Source organism: Dendrobates tinctorius, unplaced genomic scaffold, assembly GCF_039654945.1.
Source record: "Dendrobates tinctorius isolate UK_male_01 unplaced genomic scaffold, ASM3965494v1 ptg000326l, whole genome shotgun sequence".
NCBI classification, from domain to species: domain Eukaryota; kingdom Metazoa; phylum Chordata; class Amphibia; order Anura; family Dendrobatidae; genus Dendrobates; species Dendrobates tinctorius.
Window position 1 is genome coordinate 12,431,816 of NW_027361993.1, and position 24,309 is coordinate 12,456,124.

Genomic DNA, 24,309 nt, shown 5'->3' on the forward strand with positions numbered 1-24,309 from the left:
GGGATCCTAGGACAGAGCCTTGAGGGACACCAACAGAGAGGGGGCGAGATGAGGAGGTAGTGTGGGAGAAGGAAATGCTAAATATACAGTTGGTAAGGTATGAGGAGATCGAGGATAGGGCATGGTCTTTGACGCCAAAGGAAGAGAGGATCTGTAGTAGGAGGCAGTGGTCAACTGTGTCGAAGGCAGAGGACAGGTCTAGAAGGAGGAGTACTGAGAATTGTCAGTTCGCTTTGGCTATAAGTAAAGGGCATGTCACACTAAGAGATATACTTGTGACGTTATAGCGATATTGCTAGCGATATCGCTGTGTGTGATACTTACCTACGACCGGCGCCCCCGCTGCTTATCGCTGATCGCGCGAGAACGTCCTGGACTGTTTCTCGTCGTCAGCTTCCTGCGGCGCTTCCTACTGTGACGACGAGCGACGCGTGGAGCCGGGCGGGCGGACGCAGGATCGCCTGTGTGACAGGTAAGTAGCGACCCCCGTCCCCAGCGATGTCGCTAGTGAGATCTGCCTGTGTGGCAGCTCACTAGCGACCACTTAGCGATGTACCAGCGATCCTGACCGCGTCATATCGCTGGTCGGGATCGCTGGTACATCGCTAAGTGTGACAGTACCTTAAGTCGTTAGTAAGTTTGGTCAGGGCTGTCTACGTGGAATCATGGGTGATGAAAGCCAGATTGTAGGTTGTTGAAGAGTGAGTTAGATGCAAAGTGAGAGAAAGTTCAGTGTGGAAATGCTGCTCAAGGAGTTTGGAAGCAAATGGGAGCAAAGATATGTGGCGATAGCTGGACATAACGCTCGGGTCAAGGGATGGCTTTTTGAGGATAGGTGTGATTATGGCATGTTTGAACGCAGAGGGGAAGGTACCAGAAGTTAATGATAGGTTGAAGAGATGGGTTAGGGATGGGATAAGTGTAGTGGTGAGGTTGGGGAGGAGATGGGATGGGGTCAAGTGCACAAGTGGTGAAGTGTGATTTGGAGAGAAGATGAGCAAGCTCTCCTTCATTGACTTTGGAGAGGGAAGTCATGGGGATAGGGCATTGGTCTAGCATACAAAGGGGTTGTGGTGGTCGGATGACAAAGACTTGCCTTGTTTGGGCTATCTTATTTTTGAAGTGCGTGGCAAAGTCCTCTGCAGAGATTAGGGAAGTCGGAGGGGGCAGTGGTGGGCAGAGGAGGGAGTTAAAAGTGTTGAACAACTGTTTGGGGTTGTGGGATAAGAAAATTACAAGGGATGTAAAGTAGGCCTGTTTAGCAGAGGTGAGAGCTGATTTGAATGCAAGTGTTGCTTGTTTGAATGAGGTGGTCGCCTTAAGAGTGCGTTTTCTTCCAACGCCGCTCTGCAATTCTGGATACTTGCCGAAGCTTTTTAGTGATGTTATTGTGCTAGAGTTGTCTATTGATTCGTCGCACTCTGCTATGCATGACAGGGGCGACAAGTCGATGGCTGATGCGAGAATGGCATTGTAGAAACTAGTGGCTGTCTCTGTATCGTGGAATGAAGATATGGAGGACAGTGGTAGAATAGAGCCAGAGAGTGTGCGAGTGTCTTGGTGTGTGAGGTTTCTGCAGGGTGCGCATGTTGCTGGATATGGGTGACAGGTGAGGAGGACAGGGATGAGAAAGTGAGTAGCTGGTGGTCAGAGGGAGAGGGGAGGTTGGTGAAGACCAGTTCTAATGTATTCACGTCTGTGTGGGTGGACCACTGAGTAAGTCCAAAAGATGTGAGTGACAGGAGGTTGGAGGCTGCCGAAAGGTGGGTGTCAATGGGGATGTTGAAGTCGCCCATGATGATGGTGGGAAAGTCAGCAGAGAGAAAGTTAAGAAGCCAGGTGGAGAACTGGTCAATAAAGGCAGTGGTCGAGCCCGGAGGTCGGTATATGACGGCCACTTGGAGGTTGGAGGGAAAGTAGATGCGGACAGAGTGGACTTCAAAAGAGGGTAGGATAAGAGATGCAAGAGGTGGGATTGGGTTAAAGGTACAGTTGGAAGAAAAGAAGGCCCTCTCCTCCACCATGTCTGTTGCCAGGGCAAGGAGTGTGGGTGAAGTGGAGGCCGCTATAACATAGCGCAGCAGGGTAGACTGTGTTGGAGGGTGTCAACCATGTTTCAGTGATGCCCAGGAAGGAAAGATTACGAGAGTTAAAGATGTGAATCACATGGAGTTTATTGCAGATGGAGCTGGCGATCCAGAGAGAGGGAGCAAGGTGGGGAGCGTCAAGTGCACAGACTTGAAGTGAGCGAGATTTCTAGTGTTGGGTTGGGAGCAATAGAAGTGGTATTATTTGAGGTATGACATGTGGGGGTCCAGGATTGGGAGATTTGTCGTCAGAATTGAGGAGAAGCAGAGAGAGGGAGAGCAGGTGGGAAAAGGAGAGTGGGCAGCTTGTTTTATGTTTCAAGGAAAATCATGTGGGGAAATCATGTGGGGAGGCAAGAGGGAAGGAGAGATTATTACTTGGTTAGAGAGTGCTGGGGTTTGCGGATAGCGAAGGAGAGTGAGGAGTAATGGAGCCAAAACTGTTAGAGCGTATCTCCGCATGATGAGAGTAAGTGTGGAGGAAGGAGAAAGAAATTTAGTACATTCAATAACAGTGGTTAGTCGTACATTCTGTTCACTTCTGGCTCATTTCTGCTGTATCCTTAAAGAGCCATCCATATGGAGACAGATCCAATATTAATATTATTATTGATAAAAATACTGTCATCAGTGGTGAAAAATATGTACTGCAGGGATAAAAAAGCAATTTTCTAAAGAGGCAAACTCCCCTTTGAAAAGAGGGTCTGTCCAGACTTGGGGCTCAACTCTGCAGTCACTCTATATAACTGCAGACTTCTGAATCCTTGCAGCAAGCAGTGTGCACACAATCAGGATCCTACGGTGTCTGAGGCAGAAGCAGGTGATTGTGTGACTGTATGTATGAGATTTGCATACTTCTTGCCAAATTCCGACTAGACTGTATCCAGGCAAGTCTAGTCAGCATGTGACTGCATATATATATATATATATATATATATATATATATATATATATATATATATATACACTCACTGGCCACTTTATTAGGTACACCTGTCCAACTGTGTGTTAAGACTTAATTTCTAATCAGCCAATCACATGGCGGCAACTCAGTGCATTTAGGCATGTAGACATGGTCAAGACAATCTCCTGCAGTTCAAACCGAGCATCAGTATGGGGAAGAAAGGTGATTTCAGTGCCTTTGAACGTGGCATGATTGTTGGTGCCAGAAGGGCTGGTCTGAGAATTTCAGAAACTGCTGATCTACTGGGATTTTCACGCACAACCATCTCTAGGGTTTACAGAGAATGGTCCGAAAAAGAAAAAAAATCCAGTGAGCGGCAGTTCTGTGGCCGGAAATGCCATGTTGATGCCAGAGGTCAGAGGAGAATGGGCAGACTGGTTCGAGCTGATAGAAAGGCAACAGTGACTCAAATTGCCACCCGTTACAACCAAGGTAGGCAGAAGAGCATCTCTGAACGCACAGTGCGTCGAACTTTGAGGCAGATGGGCTACAGCAGCAGAAGACCACACTGGGTACCACTCCTCTCAGCTAAGAACAGGAAACTGAGGCTACAATTTGCACAAGCTCATCGAAATTGGACAGTAGAAGATTGGAAAAACGTTGCCTGGTCTGATGAGTCTCGATTTCTGCTGCGACATTCGTATGGTAGGGTCAGAATTTGGCGTAAACAACATGAAAGCATGGATCCATCCTGCCTTGTATCAACGGTTCAGGCTGGTGGTGGTGGTGTCATGGTGTGGGGAATTTTTTCTGGGCACTCTTTGGGCCCCTTGGTACAAATTGAGCATCGTTGCAACGCCACAGCCTACCTGAGTATTGTTGCTGACCATGTCCATCCCTTTATGACCACAATGTACCCAACATCTGATGGCTACTTTCAGCAGGATAATGCGCCATGTCATAAAGCTCGAATCATCTCAGATTGGTTTCTTGAACATGACAATGAGTTTACTGTACTCAAATGGCCTCCTCAGTCACCAGATCTCAATCCAATAGAGCATCTTTGGGATGTGGTGGAACGGGAGATTCGCATCAGGGATGTGCAGCCGACAAATCTGCGCCAACTGTGTGATGCCATCATGTCAATATGGTCCAAAATCTCTGAGGAATGCTTCCAGCACCTTGTTGAATCTCTGCCACGAAGAATTGAGGCAGTTCTGAAGGCAAAAGGGGGTCCAACCCCTTACTAGCATGGTGTACCTAATAAAGTGGCCAGTGAGTGTATACACATTGCATACTTGGTCATGTGCACCCCACTCCCAGCGCCGGCAATGGAAACTCCTGACAGCAATCACACTGTACACTGTGAGGGTTCATAAGTCTGCAGTCATGTAGCGTTTAGCCCCAAGTCTGGACAACCCCTTTAAAGGGAATCTGTCATCCCTTTTTTCGAATGAGCTGCCGGCACCGACATCAGGGGCTTATCTACAGCATTCTGTAATGCTGTAGATAAGCCCCCAATGTAACTTGAAAGAGAAGAAAAAGGAGTTATATTATACTCACCGGGGGGGCGGTCCGATCTTGGTCCAATGGGTGTTGCAGTCCGGCGCCTCCCATCTTCATATGATGCCGTCCTCTTATTTCCTTCCTGTCGTGGCTCCGGCGGAGGCGCACTGCTCTGCCCTGTTGAGGGCAGAGCAGAATACTGCAGTGCGCAGGCGCCGGACTTCTCCCGGAGGTTGCTCACTGCAGGACTCTGCTCTGCCCTCAACAGGGCAGAGCAGTGCGCCTACGCAGGAGCCACTACAGGAAGGAAAGAAGTCAGCATCGTATGAAGATGGGAGGCGCCGGTCCGGACGGCGACACTCATTGGACCGGACCGAACGACAGGGTGAGTATAATCTAACACTTTTTTCTTATCTTTCAGGTTACATCGGGGGCTTATCTACAGCATTACAGAATGCTGTAGATAAGCCCCTGATGTCAATGCCGGCTGGTCAAATTCGAAAAAAGGGTGACAGATTCCCTTTAATGCTAAGGTCTCATACATATGGCTGTGTTACTGAACCATAATACTGCAAAGCCTACAGTATATTATACATCACTGCATGTTTAGGTTACAAATTGTGGTATGTTTCTATAGCATTGACCTTTGGTGTACAATTTGGCAGCCTGGGCTGCTGATCAGAGTCCTGACCCTGTGTGAATAGGGCTAAAGGTGTGTTTTCCAAAGTTTTTTGCAATGTCTGTTCCTTTATGACTATTCTACTTCAGTGGGATAATATTAATCCGTGTCTAAAATCAGCAGCCCCTCCTTGGTCCCCATCATCCCCCTACAATGTAGAATATATACTTTCTTCTAATAATTATCGCATTATAGGCTTATCTCTACTACTGGGAATGATAAGGTGGAATTAAAGCAATATTCCATTTTAGTCATCGGAATAATCATATTTTCCATTGCTGGACAAAATTTAACCTTTTGAAAGAAAAAAGAAATCAATGTCACATAACTGAAAGCACATGGCTTCCATCTGCTCTAATGGAACACTTCTAAGCTCCGCTGACTGCAACCAAGCAGCTTGTTTCACTCAGTTCAGCTACACTTGAGACTTTGACAGAAAAGTCATGTTAAAAATGAAAGTTTTCCAACACTGTGCAGCGAGTGCAAAGTACTCTATCTAACCATCTATTGTATATACAGTTTGTGTGCATCTTTCTATATATTCTGAACAGAGACTTTCAGCCTGATGTCCCTTTTAAAGGGAGCCTGGCATCACATTTTTATATGCGGAAGTAAAGATTGACATCTTATTACTTAGTGAAAGGAGAATACCCCTTAATGTCTATAGCTTGGTGTACGACCTCTGCAACCCCCCTCCCCACTGATTCTGAGAATGTAGGGAATGCAGCACTAGTTAAAGGGAATCGGTCAGGGTCAACCCTCTTGGGTCGTCTACATGGACATGTAGGTCACAGGAAGCTGAATAAAATGATACCTTGATATCTGCGATCCGATGTCTTATTCCTGAGATATCCACTTATTTAATATGTAAATGAGCTGTTAAGATCTATGGGCCAGACATAGATCTCCCTGAGAATCTGTCTCCAGAGATGCCTCACACATTGCCAGTGTGAGACATGTAATGACTTACAGTCTGCTTTCCTGATCTACAGGTCTCACGCTTTTAACGCCTCATTTAAAATAATCTCTGAAGGCAGATTCTCAAGAACTATGTCCGGCCCATAGATCTTAGCAGCTCATTTACATGTTAGCCACATTTTTATTATCTCTGGAAAAAAACATTGGATCACAGATATCAAGGTATCATTTTATTCAGCTTCCTGTGCTCTATATCTGACTTAGGAGGATTGATCTAACTGATAGGTACCCTTAATGTGACTGCAGCCCACTCTTTAGAACACCATTGCTGATTGTGAGTTCTGGGGTTGAACGTCTTTGATCATGCTTCAATAATTGGTGACCTGGTCTCATAACTGTGAAAAATGAGGATGAATGAACTCATGGAGATCAACATCCAACACTGCGGAGACACCATCACTTTTTTCTCAACGCAGTGATTCTAGTGCAATGCCCCCATCCCTTATGGGAAATATGTAAAAACATGCAAAACACAAGCCACGGAGACACCATCACATGTTTCTCAACGCAAGCAATGACTGGCCAGGTCTTTCCCCGGGAAGAAACAACCACGGGAAGGGCAGTCTCCAGTGAAGGAAACCACCTATGCCATAAGGGATGGGGGCATTGCTCTAGAATCACTGCGTTGAGAAACATGTGATGGTGTCTCCGCAGTGTTGGATGTTGATCTCCATGAGTTCATTCATCCTCATTTTTCACAGTCTTCTACTAGGCATTGCTCCTACTGGCCAGTTTACTACTCCACGCCGATGAGGGGCAATACCCCAAAACAGCTGTCTGTGGATGGATACCATGTTTTGGCCTAGGTTGTTTCCTTCATTGGAGACTGCCCTTCCCGTGGTTGTTCCTTCCCAGGGAAAGACCTGGCCAGTCATTGCTTGCATTGAGAAACATGTGATGGTGTCTCCGCGGCTTGTGTTTTGCATGTTTTTACATATTTCCCATAAGGGATGGGGGCATTGCTCTAGAATCACTGCGTTGAGAAACATGTGATGGTGTCTCCGCAGTGTTGGGTGTTGATCTCCATGAGTTCATTCATCATTTTTCACAGTCTTCTACTAGGCATTGCTCCTACTGGCCAGTTTCCTACTCCACACTGACGAGGGGCAATACCCCGAAACAGCTGTCTGTGGATGGATACTATGTTTTGGCATAGGTGGTTTCCTTCATTGGAGACTGCCCTTCCCGTGGTTGTTCCTTCCCGGGGAAAGACCTGGCCAGTCATTGCTTGCGTTGAGAAACATGTGATTGTGTCTCCGCGGCTTGTGTTTTGCTGGTCTCATAACTGGCATTCGGATATTTGTCAATGCAACAAAGTAGTTTCCATGCCAGGCAGCATTTATTTTAGAGGTACTGCCCCTTTAGCAGTTTCTGAACTGCTAGAATAAAGAAATACTAAATACAGCTGCATAACAAGGTACACTTTTTGGCATGCATACTAAAAAAAAAATCAGTTAATTGAAAAAGTATTGCCACAAGATGACTAGAGCAGCGATCATATTGAAAACACATGCAGTATACCTTCAGGGGTCACACTGTAGGAAGCGGCTTACATAGCATGGTATCGTTGTGGCCCTTATAGGGTTTTAAAACCCTTAAAAAAGGCACTCAATATTTTAGGCAGCTACAGAAGTTCATTAGCTATAGCGCTGTCAGAAACTGAGGGTAACATCCATATTTTGGGTCTTTCTACATCATGAAAGTATCAGTTTTTCTTGCATTTTTTTAAAATAGGCAGAGACTCATGCTCTTCCTCGTTAAGGGTGTATTCCCATCCCTGAGAGTAATGCCATCCCTTATGAATGATGATCTGAACACCCACACCGATCTTCATTTGATTGGCTTCAGCAACTGGAAACTGTGGGAAATGGTGAGAAGGATGCAGCTCTTAGAAGGAAGCTATCATCAGAAAATTACCTGTATTACATGTATTTGTGAAAAAATGTTTGCAGTGTTTTGTTTTTTTTCATATCATAAACATTATTTAAAAAAAATAGAAATCTTGTCATTTTCAAGCTGGCCACTGGGCTTTTTTAGGCTACTTTCACATTTCCGGACTTTAAATCCGGCGGGCTGCGGCGAAAAGTTGTCAAACCTGATCCGGTAGGAGCCACAGCCCGCCGGATCATCTGTTTCTGCCGGATACGGTGCAGGAGAGGGAGAGGGAAAGAGAGTCTTCGCGCATGCGCTCTGCAAAAAAGCGGTCCGGCGCTGTCAAAAAACGTTGCATGGAACGTTTTTTTGCAGACGCCGGACAGGCATTTTTTGCCGTTTCCGGCTAAAGCCGGACACGCCGCATGGCCATCAGGCGCAATGCGGCGATAATGTAAGTCTACGGGAAAAAAGCCAGATCCAGTGGCAGCAGGCGCCGGATCCTGTTTTTCCATTTTTAGCCGCATCGCGCCTGATTCTTCAAAACAGAAATGTGAAAGTAGCCTCAGACTTACTTCCTGTCATTTCAGGAAGAGTTTTCTGCAGCCTCCTTATCAGAGGCAGGATTGCAATGACAGGTTACAACTCAGCTGATTACACAGACTCCACCAATCACAATAGGTGACGTCACAGTTGACCGTGCTCCCTCTCCCTTAACAATCATCCTTTACACAATCTCATTAGATGCCTCAATTTAAAATATAAAGTCAGGTCTGACCATTGTGACTACATACATGTGTTGTTTCCTGAAACATTAAAAAGTTAGAGTCTAAAAATGCCCTAGAGGCCTAGATTTCTAATTTTTAACTTGAATGTGGATTTTGATATGTAAAAAAAAAAAACAAACCTTGTCAAAAAAATATTAGAAAAAAATAATTTAAAGCACAAAAACCTTATTTAAACAATATATCTTTCAGTAGGATGAACCCTCCTCAGCCATACATATGGGCATGCAAGTCATAGGAATTTGAATAAAATGATGCCTTGATGTCTGGGATCTGATGTGTTATTTCAGAGAAATTCTTGTTTTTCTTAATATGTAAATGAGCTTTAAAGATCTATGGGCCGGACATAGATCTTCCTGAGACTCAGCCTCCAGAGATTATTTTAAATGACAGAGGTTATTATTACCAATGTGAGACATGTAGATCAGGAGAGCAGATTGTTGGTGTCACGCTCGCGCCTTGGCTGAATGGCGTGAGCTGGGGGTTGTGGCCCCACTGTGCCACAGACCAGACTACCCTGGAAGGGGCGTGACTGCGACAGCTACCTTGGTCTTCACTGGAGCCTCTGATGGTGAGGTCAGGCTTGTGCGGCAGATAGCTGTCGGGTTACACTCCAGGGTGGTGTCTGGCTGTGGCTGCTGATCCCACTTGGAGACAAGTCACTTGGACAGATGTGACTGACAGGCAGACTGAGACACAGGGCAAGCAGGCGTGGCTTGGAGACACTGGGCAAACCGGCACGGCTTGAGACACAGGACAGGCGGGCACGGCTTGAGACACAGGACAGGCGGGCACGGCTTGAGACACAGGACAGGCGGGCACAGCTTGAGACACAGGACAGGTAGGGACCTGTTCACACAGCAGGTATGGATGCAGGCAGGCAGGAGTGGAATATGAAGGAACGGGTTTGGACCTGTTCACACAGGAGGTGCAGGTATGGATGCAGGCAGGCGTGGAATATGAAGGAACAGGTCTGGACCTGTTCACACAGGAGGTGCAGGTATGGATGCAGGCAGGCAGGAGTGGAATATGAAGGAACAGGTTTGGACCTGTTCACACAGGAGGTGCAGGTATGGATGCAGGCAAGAGTGAAATAAGAAGGAACAGGTTTGGACCTGTTCACACAGGAGGTGCAGGTATGGATGCAGGCAGGCAGGAGTGGAATATGAAGGAACAGGTTTGGACCTGTTCACACAGGAGGTGCAGGTATGGATGCAGGCAAGAGTGAAATAAGAAGGAACAGGTTTGGACCTGTTCACACAGGAGGTGCAGGTATGGATGCAGGCCGGCAAGAGTGAAATAAGAAGGAACAGGTTTGGACCTGTTCACACAGGAGGTGCAGGTGAAGGCAGGAGTGGAGAGAGAAGCTGCAGAAAGAGGTTTTGCAGCGGCAGCAGGAGTGGCGCAAAGCTGAACCACAAGGTCTGTGGAGAGAAGCTGCATCAAGAGGTTCCACAGCGGCAGCAGGAATGGAGCAAAGCAGAACCACAAGGTCTGTGGAGAGAAGCTGCAGCAAGAGGTTCTGCAGCGGCAGCAGGACTGGAGCAAAGCAGAACCACAAGGTCTGTGGAGAGAAGCTGCAGCAAGGGGTTCTGCAGCAGCAGCAGCAGGAATGGAGCAAAGCAGAACCACAAGGTCTGTGGAGAGAAGCTGCAGCAAGAGGTTCTGCAGCGGCAGCAGGAGCCGTGCAGACAGAGCGGCTAGAGTGCAGACGCACAGATAAAGCTGGGAGAGTGCAGACGCACAGATAAAGCTGGGAGAGTGCAGATGCACAGATAAAGCTGCGAGAGTGCAGATGCACAGATAAAGCTGCGAGAGTGCAGATGCACAGATAAAGCTGCGAGAGTGCAGATGCACAGATAAAGCTGCGAGAGTGCAGATGCACAGATAAAGCTGCGAGAGTGCAGATGCACAGACAGGGAGGACACAAGGAAAGACACAGCAAGGAAGGGAGCCATGGACAAGGAGAAAGGGAGACTGATAGACAAAGGTAAGACTGAGTACAGACAGAGAGACAGGGACAAAGACACAAGGACCAGGATACCAGGATATTCTGCCTCCTGGCAGGCGGACAGAGAACAGACAAGGCACTGGGAACAAGACTCAAGGGCCAGGATATTCTACCTCCTGGCAGGCGGACAAGGTACAAAGCGAGACAAAGAGTATTCCTACAGAGAAGGCGATACACAGAACAGGGCCTGGCTTCCTCAGCAGCAAGATACTAACTAGTATAGACATTGCACAGGCAAAGGTCAGTGGGTGTGGCGAAACTAAATAGTCAAGGGCTCTAGGCGATTGGTCAGGGACATATTACACAGGTGCACCCTGACTGCATAAGAACCAGAGAGTTCAGGCACCGCCCCCCTATACACACAGTCTGGAAACATGGAGAGCAGAGGCACAGAGCTGGCAACAGACAGAATTCACAGCATGGCTTGAAGCAGAAAGTAAGTTGGTGTGCGGGGGAGGGGAGGCCATGCAGTGATGCCAGCAGGGTTGTTACAGTTGGTTATTTCATATTTTGTGCTGGTAGTGCCCCTTTCATTTATAATAAGCTGCAGAGGAAGATCCTCAAGGAGAGCTATGTCAGGCCCATAGATCTTAACAGCTCATTTAAATACTAAGAAAAATGTGTATTTCTCTGAAATCAGACACTGGATCACCGATGTCAAGATGAAAAGAAAAAGTAACATTCAGCACATTCACAGTCTAACATACTGGTCATTAGCTTCTGATTCTGCCTGACACAAGCTGACAGTTCCACTCCTTTGATGGCAGTGAAATTGTCATCATGTAAAATTAATGTGCTGGCTCCAGGGAACTAATTTTTTTTCTGAGAAATTATATGATAAAGCAGTCCAAACTTTCTATATATATGATTACAGCTTGCATCCTAAACATGTCTTCCATCTTTCGAGGCAGATGTTACAGCTTTTCATATGGTCTTGTTCCTGACACCTTGTTCTGCTCTCATCTTCTTTACTTGGGATTGCGGAATTTTGGATAACCATAGTAACTAAAGATTTTCTCCTTAGATAACAATTAGACGCGTCTCTTCAGACCTGCGTTGTTATCCCTTTCTTCAATTTTTTTTTTCTGGAAAGTTTGAGCAAAAATCGCAGAAAGCGGAACATTTTTACAGGCATAAATCCCATTTCTTTTTAGACCCATGCGCCACATATCATGCCCTTAACATATTGCCGAATCACACTTAACCCAAGATGAAAAGGTTTGTGTAGTGAAGAAAAAGCTTCAAGCAATGTTAATACCACAATCCTTACCTGTTACGTCTTCCGCTGCTGCATCGCCGATGTGTTTTTTTACATAGTGCCAATTATGACATGCCATAACTACCGGCTGTGCCATGCAAATACACACTGGTAGTAAAATGGCGAGCGCTGCAGTCAGACAGAAATTAAAGGGGTTATGTGATCAATATATTTCTTAACCCCATCAGCTTACTCTACAGAAAAATAATAAAATTGGCTATATTCAGAGACCAGTAGGAGAGAGCAATTAGTTCCAGCTGCGTGTAAAATTCTTTCTTTATTCCTTCATTTGTTGGCTTTGACAAAGATCTTTTAGATCGAAACGCGTTGCCGTTGTCCATGTTGGGGCACACATTATGAAGATTTATGTACTTTTATTGAAGGAATAAAGAAAGAATTTTACACGCAGCTGGAACTAATTGCTCTCTCCTACTTGTCTCACGTCAGTCCAGACGGAGTTCCGAGGTCTGCGGTGGAAGTGTGGTGAGCTGGCTTATGTTGCTTTTGATTGTATATTCAGAGACCCCCTGCTCCAGGTCCTGCTTTTGGCCTTTGTTGACAGGAGTAAGATCATGGCTAAAGCTCACATGACTGCTACAGCCAATCACAGGGATCAGCTATTCTTGCTGATTTATATATCGGCATCACCACTGAGCCCGTTGATTGGCTGCAGCACGACATGCGCCATAGTCATGACTACAGCCTGTAAACCATCAGCGGGAACAGCGGCATAGAGCTGGAGCAGGAGTTTGAGTTCAGCTAATTTTATTATATACAGCTAATGAAGGTAAGTTTATGTGTGGAGTCAGGAGGGGTTTACAGGGTGGATGTAGCAGAGTTGTGTGTGTACGGAGCAAAGCCGTGTGTACAAGGTGTATGGAGCAGAGCCATACCGTGTGTGTACAGAGCTACATGTGATCGAGTTGTATGGAGCAGAGCCATGTGTGTACGAGGTGTACGCAGCAGAGCCGTGTGTGTACAGAGCTACATGTGATCGAGTTGTATGGAGCAGAGCCGTGTGTGTACAGAACTAAGCAGAGCCGCGTGTGTACGAGGTGTAGGGAGCGGAGCCGCGTGTGTACGAGGTGTAGGTAGCGGAGCCGCGCCGCGTGTGTACGAGGTGTAGGGAGCGGAGCCGCGTGTGTGTACGAGGTGTAGGGAGCGGAGCCGCGTGTGTGTACGAGGTGTAGGGAGCGGAGCCGCGCCGCGTGTGTACGAGGTGTAGGGAGCCGCGCCGCGTGTGTACGAGGTGTAGGGAGCGGTGCCGCGCTGCGTGTGTACGAGGTGTAGGGAGCGGAGCCGCGTGTGTGTACGAGGTGTAGGGAGCGGAGCCGCGTGTGTGTACGAGGTGTAGGGAGCGGAGCCGCGCGTGTGTATGAGGTGTATTAAGTTTGAAAGGAATGCGGCCCCCCAGCTCAAATTTTTTTTTATGTGAGACCCATTTACTCTGCCGAGTTTGAGGCCCCTGATCTAGAGCAAGCCAACAGGGTTAGGAGATGTATTCATGGAAGACCTCTTTTAACAAAATGTGAAATTCCCTTTAATTCAAACCATTGCCGCAGAACCCCAAATAAAGCTGCTGTGCTGACTCTGTGCTTGATGAGGTCTGGATAGGACAGAAGTGCACAGAAGTGGGGGTTGTATATGGACACATCACCAGTAGGAGCCTTTAGAATCCCTGTCTGGAGGAAAAGATACTTCCAGATACCAAATAACTTTAGTGGAGAGATCACCATATTTTGTCTTGAAATGAAGAATCCTCGTTTGTATAAAATGAAGGTTTGTATTACACCAACGTGTTTTGGGTCAAAAAACAAATGTCAAGTTTTTTTTAACCTTGAAAAAGATGCCATTCCGGAACCAAAATGAGTTGGTGTAATAAAAGGATAATTCATTTTCGCATGCACAGCCCAGATACCGTGATCTCTCCACTAAAGTGACTTTTTGCTTGATGACAGTTCTGCGTGGTCGTCAACCCATGTAGAAAAAGATCCTCCCATATTGTGCTATACAGAGAGAACCAGGAGGAGCTCATGTGCTGTAACATGAATCCCTCTCTGCATCAGATTCAGATGCAGCCCCCTTCAGAGGTACCAGACGAAACCAGGATCCATGCACCGCTTCCTTCAATGAGGCTCCATGAACCACCTCCTCCAATGAGGCTCCATACACTGCCTCCTCCAGTGAGGCTCCATGCACTGCCTCCTCCAATGAGGCTCCATGCATCACCTCCTCCAATGAGGCTCCATGGACCACCTTCTCCAATGAAGTTCCATGCACCGCCTCCTCCAATGAGGCTCCATGCATCACCTTCTCCAAGGAGGCTTCATGCACTGCCTCCTCCAATGAGCCTCCATGCACCACCTCCTCCAATGAGCCTCCATGCACCGCCTTCTCCAATGAGCCTCCATGCACCGCCTTCTCCAACGAGGCTCCATGCACCGCCTCCTCCAATGAGGCTTCATGCACCGCCTCCTCCAATGAAGCTCCATACACTGCCTCCTCCAATGAGGTTCCATGCACCGCCTCCTCCAATGAGGCTGCTTGCACCACCTCCTCCAATGAGGCTCCATGCACCGCTTTCTCCAAGGAGGCTCCATGCACTGCCTCCTCCAAGGAGGCTCCATGCACCGCCTCCACCACGGAAGCTCTATGCACCGCCTGCTCCAAGGAGGCTCCATGCACCGCCTCCTCCAATTAGCCTCCAATCATCGCCTTCTCCAATCAAGCTCCATGCACCACCTCCTCAAACGAGGTTTCATGCACAGCCTCCTCCAGCGATGTTCCATGCGCTGACTCCTCCAGCGACGCTCCATGCACCGCGTCCTCCAATGAGGCTTCATGCACCGCCTCCTCCAATGAGGCTCCATACACTGCCTCCTCCAATGAGGTTCCATGCACCGCCTCCTCCATTGAGGCACCATGCACCACTTCCTCCAATGAGGCTTCATGCACCGCCTCCACCAATGAGGCTCCATGCACCGCCTTCTCCAAGGAGGCTCCATGCACCACATCCTCCAGGTAGGCTCCATCCACTGCCTCCTCCAAGGAGGCTCCATGCACCGCCTCCTCCAATGAGCCTCCATGCACCGCCTTCTCCAATGAAGCTCCCTGCAACGCTTCCTCTAGCGACGTTCCATGCTCTGCCTACTCCAGCAAGGCTCCGTGCACCGCCTCCTCCAGCGAGGCTCCATGCACCACCTCCTCCAGCGATGCACCATGCACCGCCTCCTCCAACGAAGCTCCATTCACCGCCACCTCCAACAAGTGGCGGCTATGAGCAATTAGAATTTTTATTATTTAACTATGTCTTTGAAAGGGTGAAGCATTGACGTGTAGTGGACACCCAGACGCAGTCTGTATCCAGTAGGCGTATGCATCCGAAAATGATGCACGACAGAGCACACATTCTCTCTGTTGGCACCATTATAGTCCATTAGATGGTGGTCCGATTCTCACGCATTGGGTATTTTAGAATATGGCCAGCGGGAGACCGGCGTTCAAAAGATGGTCCAGGACGATCCACCACGATCGGCGATCTCACAGGAGGGGCCTGGTCGCTGCTGCGTGTCACACTGAGGCTAAGTACCCACGTTGCAGAAATGCTGCGGAAATTTCCGCAGCATTTCCGCAACTCCCGCCGCGGGAAAAACGCATGCAAATTCACATGCGTTTTCCCGCGGAAAACATGCGTTTTTCACACAATTTTCACGTGCGGAATTCAAGCGCATGCCAAGCAATTTGAAGCTTCACTTGGAATGTGATTGACAGGTTGGTCACACTGGTCAAGCATAGTGTTTGACAATTGTGATCAACTTTATACTATTGATGCTGCCTGTGCAACATCAATAGTAAAAGATAGAATGTAAAAACTAATAAAAAAATTTTTAAAAAAAGGTTATTCTCACCTTCCGACAGCCCCCGATCTCCTCTCCACGCTCCCGGCATCTTCCGGTCCAGTAAGGCTTAGTGCGAAGGACCGGAGAAGACGTCACTCTCGCGAGAGCGCGACGTAATCAGCGGTCTTTCGCGCAAAGCATTACTGGGACTGGAAGATGTTGGACGCGTGGTGAGAGGAGGGAAAGAGTCCGGGCGCCGTCGGAAGGTGAGTATATCACTATTTTTTATTTTAATTCGATTTTTACAGGTTTATCGTACCCAGGGCCTGGAGGAGAGTCTCCTCTCCTCCGGACCCTGGGTACCATCCACACATTGAGCTCTGCGCCGGTCATCTCCCGGCTGCGCTGCCGCTGACTTCAGTGCAGCAGGAGATGACCCGCGGCAACCTAGCGGTGGCGTGCGTCGCTCGAATGCCGCGCCAGTTCGCGGCCGGACTGTGCCTGTCGCTGATTGGTCGCGCCTGGTCAGCCGCGTCCAATCAGCGATGCAGGATTTCCGTTACAGACATACAGACAGAATTAGACGATTATATAGTAGATGGCTTTTTGGCTCACAGCCCCGATGCGACCAAAGAATGGGTGACAAAATGCAATGTGAAAGCACCCTAACAGTGACTGGAATTGCCTCTTAAAGTATTAGGCTACAAAAATAAGGTCTACCATTATTTTTATTTGGCAGTTCGGCCTAAAAATGGGTTTTCGCAATTGTATGGTGTCCAACTAGCCTAGCCTATTGCTGTTCTCGCCTATTTCCATTAGTCTTCTAAAGAATGTAGCAAGGATATGTGACCTGGCTCCATTTACCCAAGCAATTTGGGGTCCCCTTTCTTGTAATCGCTGTCATATCCTCATCCCCTTCCATGCTCAGAAATCTAACCCCCAATTTGTGGATACGTGATATGCTTTCAGTACAGGAAAACCCCATAAAATGGGGATGAGTTGCAGTACCAGACTTTACCTATGGATAGGGGTAGCGCTGTTCCTTGGATATAAATATTTTTTTCTAACCTTGGATAACCACTTTAAGATATTCTTGTGTGGTTTTGGATGTCTTTGCTCATATTCGCCTAGTTCTATCTTCCCATATTGTTCTTACTAGTTAGATCCTACCCTTTGCATGATAGTGTAGCCCTTTTCCCTGTGTTATATCCCCCTGACACAGTTGGCTCAATGTAATCCCAGAACGATGCACAGCTGTTGGCATATCCGGTGGAGCGCACATCTGGGACATTTCTGGAACTAATAAAAGTTACTGATTGTGATACAGAAAGCCACATAACATTCTGCTCTGTACATATTCTGGGCCGCTCCACCATCACAGAACTAATGCAGCTGCTGGTGACTCCGATTCAGTAGATGGTATTATGCCAACAATATGGCGTTTTCCCCGACGGCCAATAAATGGTATGGTATTTTTTATACTTTCTTTTTAAGATTTCAAACAGTCATCTGTAGAATTTGTCCAGTTGTTAAGTTTCCCTGCAGCGCACCACAGGAGAAACTAAGAATTACACAAATCCATTGACCATCTGTATAATGCACCGTTGAGTACAGTCCTCCAGATCTAGAGACGCTTTTTCTAACCACTCACTGCTCCTGAAGGTGTTTTCCAGAGAAGGGATAAAATAAATGTTGATTACTATTCCAGTGTCCCCCTTCTTCAATGATCTCTGTCCGGAACGGAAATGATAATGTCTCATCTGTATGTCACTTGATCCTGCAGCCAATCAGTGACCTTAGTGGTCAGGTGACTGCATGAAGTATCTGTCCGTCACTTGATCCTGTAGCCAATCAGTGACCTTAGCGGTCAGGTAACTGCATGGAGTATCTGTCTGTCACTTGATCCTGCAGCCGACCAGTGACCTTAGCAGTCAGGTGACTGCATGGAGTATCTGTCCATCACTTGATCCTGCAGCAAATCAGTGACCTAGCGGTCAGGTGACCGCATGGAGTATCTGTCCGTCACTTGATCCTGCAGCAAATCAGTGACCTTAGCGGTCAGGTGACTGCATGGACCATCTGTCCGTCACTTGATCCTGTAGCCAATCAGTGACTTTAGCAGTCAGGTGACTGCATGGAGTATCTGTCCGTCACTTGATCCTGCAGCAAATCAGTGACCTTAGCGGTCAGGTGACTGCATGGACAGGGTGTTATAACTTCTGAGCTAAGCAGAGCTAAACAGAGGACTGGAGTAGTAATACTACTTTATTTTTTTAGAATTATACCTTCAATATGGCAAAACTTTAAAAGTAATAAAAACTCCACTATTTAAAGGTAATCTGTTAACTTGATTTCACCCCCCCCCCAGCAAAATTGTCGGGATCACACATGCGAGAAACCCGGACGAGTCTCGCATGTTAATACCCGACACTGCCGCCGGCACTCGGATCGGAGTGTGCGGCTGCATAGCAATACATGCAGCCGCACGCTCCACTCCAGAGTGCCGGCGGCAGTGCCGTTTAATAACATGCGAGACTCGTCCGGGTTTCTCGCATGTCTGATCCCGGCCTTACCTAGAAAGTCCATTCCTGCATTACTGAAAGATATGCAAATGAAGCTGAGGTGCTTTTGGGTGTGATGAAGCACTTCCCAAGCCTCTGAGTGCCTGCCTCTTTAACCCCCAAGTGCTGCTTTCTCCATCTTGACTGACTCACTGGAGAAGGTGGTGCAAGGCAGGGAATAGAACTGGGGAGTCAAAGGCTTGAGAAACGCCCAAATCACTTAAGCCTCATTTGCGTATTACCCCCTTACTGCTATCAGACAGTATAGTACGTCTGATGGCAGTATTCCCCGCTTTGATGTGGGCTTCGGCAGTGAGCCCACCTAAAAGCCGGGACATGTCAGCTGTTTTGAACAGCTGACATGTGCCCGCAATAGCTGCGGGCGGCATCGCGATCCGCCTACGGCTATTAACTAGTTAAATGCTGCTGCCAAACGCTGACAGTGGCATTTAACAAGCGCTTCCGGCAATCGCGCCGGAAATACACTCACCGGTGATATGTGTCACGTGATCACGGGTCACCCTTTTGTCGGCATGACAACCAGAGGTCTCCTTGAGACCTCAATGGTTGTCAGTGCCGGATTGCTATGAGTGCCACCGGTAGTCGGTGCTCATAGCTAGTCTGTAATTCTGCTACATAGAGGCGATCTGAGCATTGCCTTTATGTAGCAGAGCCGGACAAGCTATGGCAGCTTCTAGCCTCCCATGGAGACTATTAAAGCATGCCAAAAGTAAAAAAAAAAAAATAGTTTTAAAAATATAAAAAAAATATAAAAGTTCAAATCACCCCCCTTTCGCCCCATTCAAAATAAAAAAATCAAGCTTACACATATTTGGTATCGCCGTGTTCACAATTTCCCGATCTATCAATAAAAAAAAGTATTAACCTGATCGCTAAACGGCGTAGCGGGAGAAAAGTCAAAACGCCAGAATTACGTTTTTGGTCGCCACGACATTGCAATAAAATGCAATACCGGGCGATCAGAAGATTGTATCTGCACCAAAATGCTATCATTAAAAATGTCAGCTCAGTGCGCAAAAAATGAGCCCTCACCCAACCTGAGATCACGTAAAATGGCGATGCTACGGGTATTGGAAAATGTTTTTTTTGTTTTGTTTCTTTTTTTTAGCAAAGTTTGGAATTTTTTTTCACCACTTAGATAAAAAAAAGAACCTAGACATGTTTGGTGTCTATGAACTTGTAATGACCTGGAGAATCATAATGGCAGGTCAGTTTTAGCATTTAGTGAACTTGGCAAAATAGACAAACAAAAAACAAGTGTGTGATTGCACTTTTTTTTGCAATTTTACCGCACTTGGAATTTTTTTCCCGTTTTCTAGTACATGACATGGTAAAATCAATGGTGACGTTCAAAAGTACAACTCGCCCCGCAAAAAATAAGCCCTCAAATGGCCATATTGACTAAAAATAAAAGTTATGGCTTTGGGAAGCGAAAAACTAAAACGCAAAACCGAAAAAAGCGCTGTCATGAAGGGGTTAATTAAAACAGCGATATTTTTTTTTTGTAAAGAACAAATGGAATTTTCAGATAAAGTTATTGGACTGGCTTGAGATGCACTTGTAAATGGTTTGGGATGGGGGTTAACATCAAGCTAACAGATTTCCTTCAATGCCTTCTCTTGAAGGTGGCCGTTTTAATTAAAGCCAGTAGATGTTATGGAAATTGAGTAGAAAATTGACCTTACTGGTTTTTACATAACAGATGCTACATAGATAGACTCTTAAAAACTAAGTGGGTGGAAAGTTTCTAAACCGGAGCCTGAATGGAAAAAGCTTCGATCTTGTACGACTTTCCCTTGTTATAAAATATCTTCTAGGCCATTGACCCGGTCACTCTGCTTAGAAACTGTAGATTTACTGCCGGTATAAACAAGGAGGCCAAAACTGGGTTTTAACATTCTGAAAATGACATGGGTTAAATATTTTATTAAATTCCATGCTCACATTCCCAGGATTGTTCCCTTTACATTGAACTTTACATCTGCTCCAGAAAAAAAGATTAAAAACATATACCGTATTTGAAAGCAAAGACTGAGCACAATATGGAGGCCGATGGGTTTGCCACATTTCTTGAACCCCACCCCTTCTAAAATGTTTGGCTAGTGTAAAATACTAATTTTCATATACCCTATATACACGACCCTCCTTTGGATCAGGACCTTCATCACTTGGGCATGGTAAAAATCTGCTACAAAGTGTGTCTCCATTGAGGACCTGTCATGTCCTGCATTACACAGCTCATTGACGTGAATGGACCCTGTGTAATGCTCAATTTGCCCAGTGGTGGCGCTGCAGGGAAATCCAGATCATACTGCCAGGTTTCCGTACAAATTACGGCTGAGCTATGAGAGATCCTTAGTGATTAGCCTATTGTCATGTGACCATTCTCATAAGTAGGGATTATTTGAAGTTTAATTTAAAAAAAAAAAAAAAATCTCTCTAAAACTAAGAACAAAAACCTGATTGGTTGTTCTGGGTAACAGCTTAAATTTTTTTTTTCGACCAAATTTTGTAAGTGTCCCCAAAGTATGATGATGGAGGCACCAGATACTAATTATATGACAGGATAACAATAAGACTCTGCTATAAGACTTTTTTGCTTGCTGTGGTTTTAAAAAAAATCAGTTTTATCACCAGGAAATTAATACTGGAGGACTATCAAACCTGCTGCCAGGTAGGCCAGCCATGCCACCACCCCCTGATTGGCAGCTTTTTTTGTGTACACTCTGTATAGGCAGAAAGCCTCCAATCAGTGGTGTGGGCGGGGTTATAAAGAGCACAGCTTTCAGAGAACTAATAGATCTACAGCAACTAAAAATGGGATTTTATCAAAACTGCAACAAGCAGCTCAGTAAGTGACACATCGCTGGAATCAGGGTCTCTGTCCCCACATAATGCTGCTCTCAGATAGGGTAGAACAAACCTGGTGATAGTTTCCCTTTAAATTACCAGGAGACAAAATCAGGAGCATAGGATGGAAAGAGGACAGTTGTGTAGGGATCACATTATTCATGCACAACGGGAGCTGTAAACTCTTTAGGGTCACAGTGACTGTCACTTAGCAGAAATATGGGGGCACTTTGGCATGGGACTGTTATGGGGCACATTTTCTGTTAGCGTATTATGTTGGACTTTTAGGGAAGTTTCTGTCACGATCGATCCAGAATATTTGACAATCCGACACATTTCTATATTTTCATTATCTAATGTATGACGATATCTCTTGTAGAACTGGACCGCTCAAAGAAAAAAGAAAGCCGATTTACTTTCTAAGTGATCAGATTCCAGGTTTTAATGAAGTTTTCATTTTTGTTTTATATTTTTTTTTTTAAGATTTTATTTAGTTCATCTATTTTTTTCAAAGACCCTCAGGGGCTTTCCTTGCGTCATATGTAAATATCATCCACAGATCCATCTGAATTATGTGGACTTAATAATCATGCGTTTTTTCCATCTCCTATGATAGTCTGCGCCGTGCTGGAGAAGATGGGATTTATAATTCTTGCGGGGGAAGAGGTTAATATTCGTGGCATTTTTGATCCGATTTGTGAAGGTGTTTTTTTGGTAGGACTATATTTACACACTACCTGTGATTAGCCGAGGTGTGACATGGATCCGCAGACTGTCACGTACAATCTGCCCATATTATCCTTGGAGTCAGATCAGCTCAGCGACAGAGCTCGCCGAATTACTGACATTTACTCCTTACCAATTAACCTATCATTGGAATATTAGGTGTTTTTTTTACTCTCTGTTGCTTAAAGAGCCCTAGAACTAATTTAATTTCGTACTTTTTCTGTTAGAGAGATTTACGTAATACTTAAAGGAGGCTATTGTCAGCCAATTCTATGGCCCCAACTACAGCAGGTTGTAGTTTGCACAGTGCCTGTGTCAGGAGCGCTGCTGCGCTGAACAGTCAGTCTCCTCTCCTGTGCCTTACACCTGATCTGCAGCAACCACCATCTTCCCAACAGTTTTCAATGATGTAAAACTTTACTTCCTTTTTTTTTTTTTTTTTTTGCATAGGCTACCTGTTGCTACGTGTTTTTGAACGAAAGCAGCCATGTTTGTGTATGATTGTACAAGTCATTACACTAACAGACTGTGCTATATCTAGTGGTGCTATACCTAAAGGGGCAGAGCACACATGCAGAATGATTCTCTCTTTTGGTATATTTTTAATGTATATAATACCCTGCACATTATGTTTTCCATTTTATCTTGAATACAAGGTTATTATTTATATGGTTTGATTTTCCTTCTTTTTTAGGCGTTACAATGAAATTAATGGATGAAGTGGCCGGGATTGTAGCAGCTCGACACTGTAAAACAAATATTGTTACAGCCTCAGTAGATGCCATTAACTTTCATCGCAAAATCCAAAAAGGTATGTCTTATTGACAGTCGTGTCGATTAGAGTTCTAAAAAGTAATTACATGTGTAGTAATAAGCTGAGCAATGTGAGATTGCTACTGGCTGTGTCAGGTATTGCAGCTCAGACCCTTTCAGGTTAATGGGACAGAGTTACAGGTGGCTACAGTACTAGCCACTGCCACTGTGCCCGCTACTGCCGCTGTGCCAGGCACAGCCATTGTACCGTTCGCTGTACCATGCACAGCCATTATACCAGGCACAGCCACTGTACCAGCCACTGCTGCTGTGCCCGCTACTGCCGCTGTGCCAAACGCAGCCATTGTACTGATCGCTGTACCAGGCACAACCACTATACCAGGCACAGCCACTGTACCAGCCACTGCCACTGTACCCGCTACTGATGCTGTGCCAGTTACAGCCATTGTACTAAGCACTGCCACTGTACCAGAGACAGCCGCTATACCAGGTGCAGGGACGGTACCAACCACTTCCTCTGTACCAGCCACTGCTGCTGTGCCCGCTACTGCCGCTGTGCCAAACGCAGCCATTGTACCGATCGCTGTACCAGGCACAACCACTATACCAGGCACAGCCGCTGTACCAGCCACTGCCACTGTACCCGCTACTGATGCTGTGCCAGTTACAGCCATTGTACTAAGCACTGCCACTGTACCAGAGACAGCCGCTATACCAGGCGCAGGGACGGTACCAACCACTTCCTCTGTACCAGGCACTACCATGGTCACTTCAAATAGCTGATAAGAGAAGGCACCAAGAATTAGACCCAACTGATCTGATACTGGTGGTCTGTCCTATTATGGTACTTTTGGGCAAGGGATGCTTTTATGGTAAGAGTTCATGCCCAGTACGGTTCTGTGTTATAGAGCTGAGGGCACTTGGTGTGCCACCTCTTTGTGTCTCCTTTGCCTTCCATAATATGGGGCTGAGGGCATTCATTTTGTCACTATTCAGAGAACTGCTAGATCTGCAGCAGAGTAAACTGTGATTTTATGAAAACTGCAGCAAGCAGCTCAGTAAGTAACATAAAATCAGTTTTCTGTGCTGCAGATCTAGCAGTTCTCTGAATGTTGAGCCCCGTATAACCACACCCATACCACTGATTGACAGCTTTCTGTATACACAGTCCATAGGCAGAGAGATACCAATCAGTGGTGGAGGCGGGGTTACCCAGAGCACATGAATATGGAGGACTACATGGCAGCAGGTTTACTAGTCCTTGAGTGATAATCTCCTGATAAAATAGTGTTTTTATCAAAACTACAGCAAGCAGCTCAGTAAGTGTCACATAGCTAGATTCAGTGTCTCCGTCTCTACATTATGCTGCTTTCAGATTTCAAACTCTGTCAGTGGAATCAGGGTCTCTGCCGCTATGTCATACTACTCTCAGGTGGGATAGCAAAAACTTGTTGACAG

General features: G+C 46.3%; 1 protein-coding gene across 7 annotated transcripts in view; it reads left to right on the forward strand.

Moving 5' to 3' along the window:
- The window catches only part of ACOT7 (acyl-CoA thioesterase 7), a 313,478-nt gene that overhangs the window by 177,489 nt on the left and 111,680 nt on the right, over window positions 1-24,309 (forward strand). For all 7 annotated transcript variants that reach the window (XM_073561759.1, XM_073561758.1, XM_073561756.1 and 4 more), the window contains one exon: window positions 22,772-22,888. In XM_073561759.1, coding sequence (XP_073417860.1) covers window positions 22,772-22,888 — 117 coding nt within the window. The remainder of the gene's footprint in view (window positions 1-22,771; window positions 22,889-24,309) is intronic.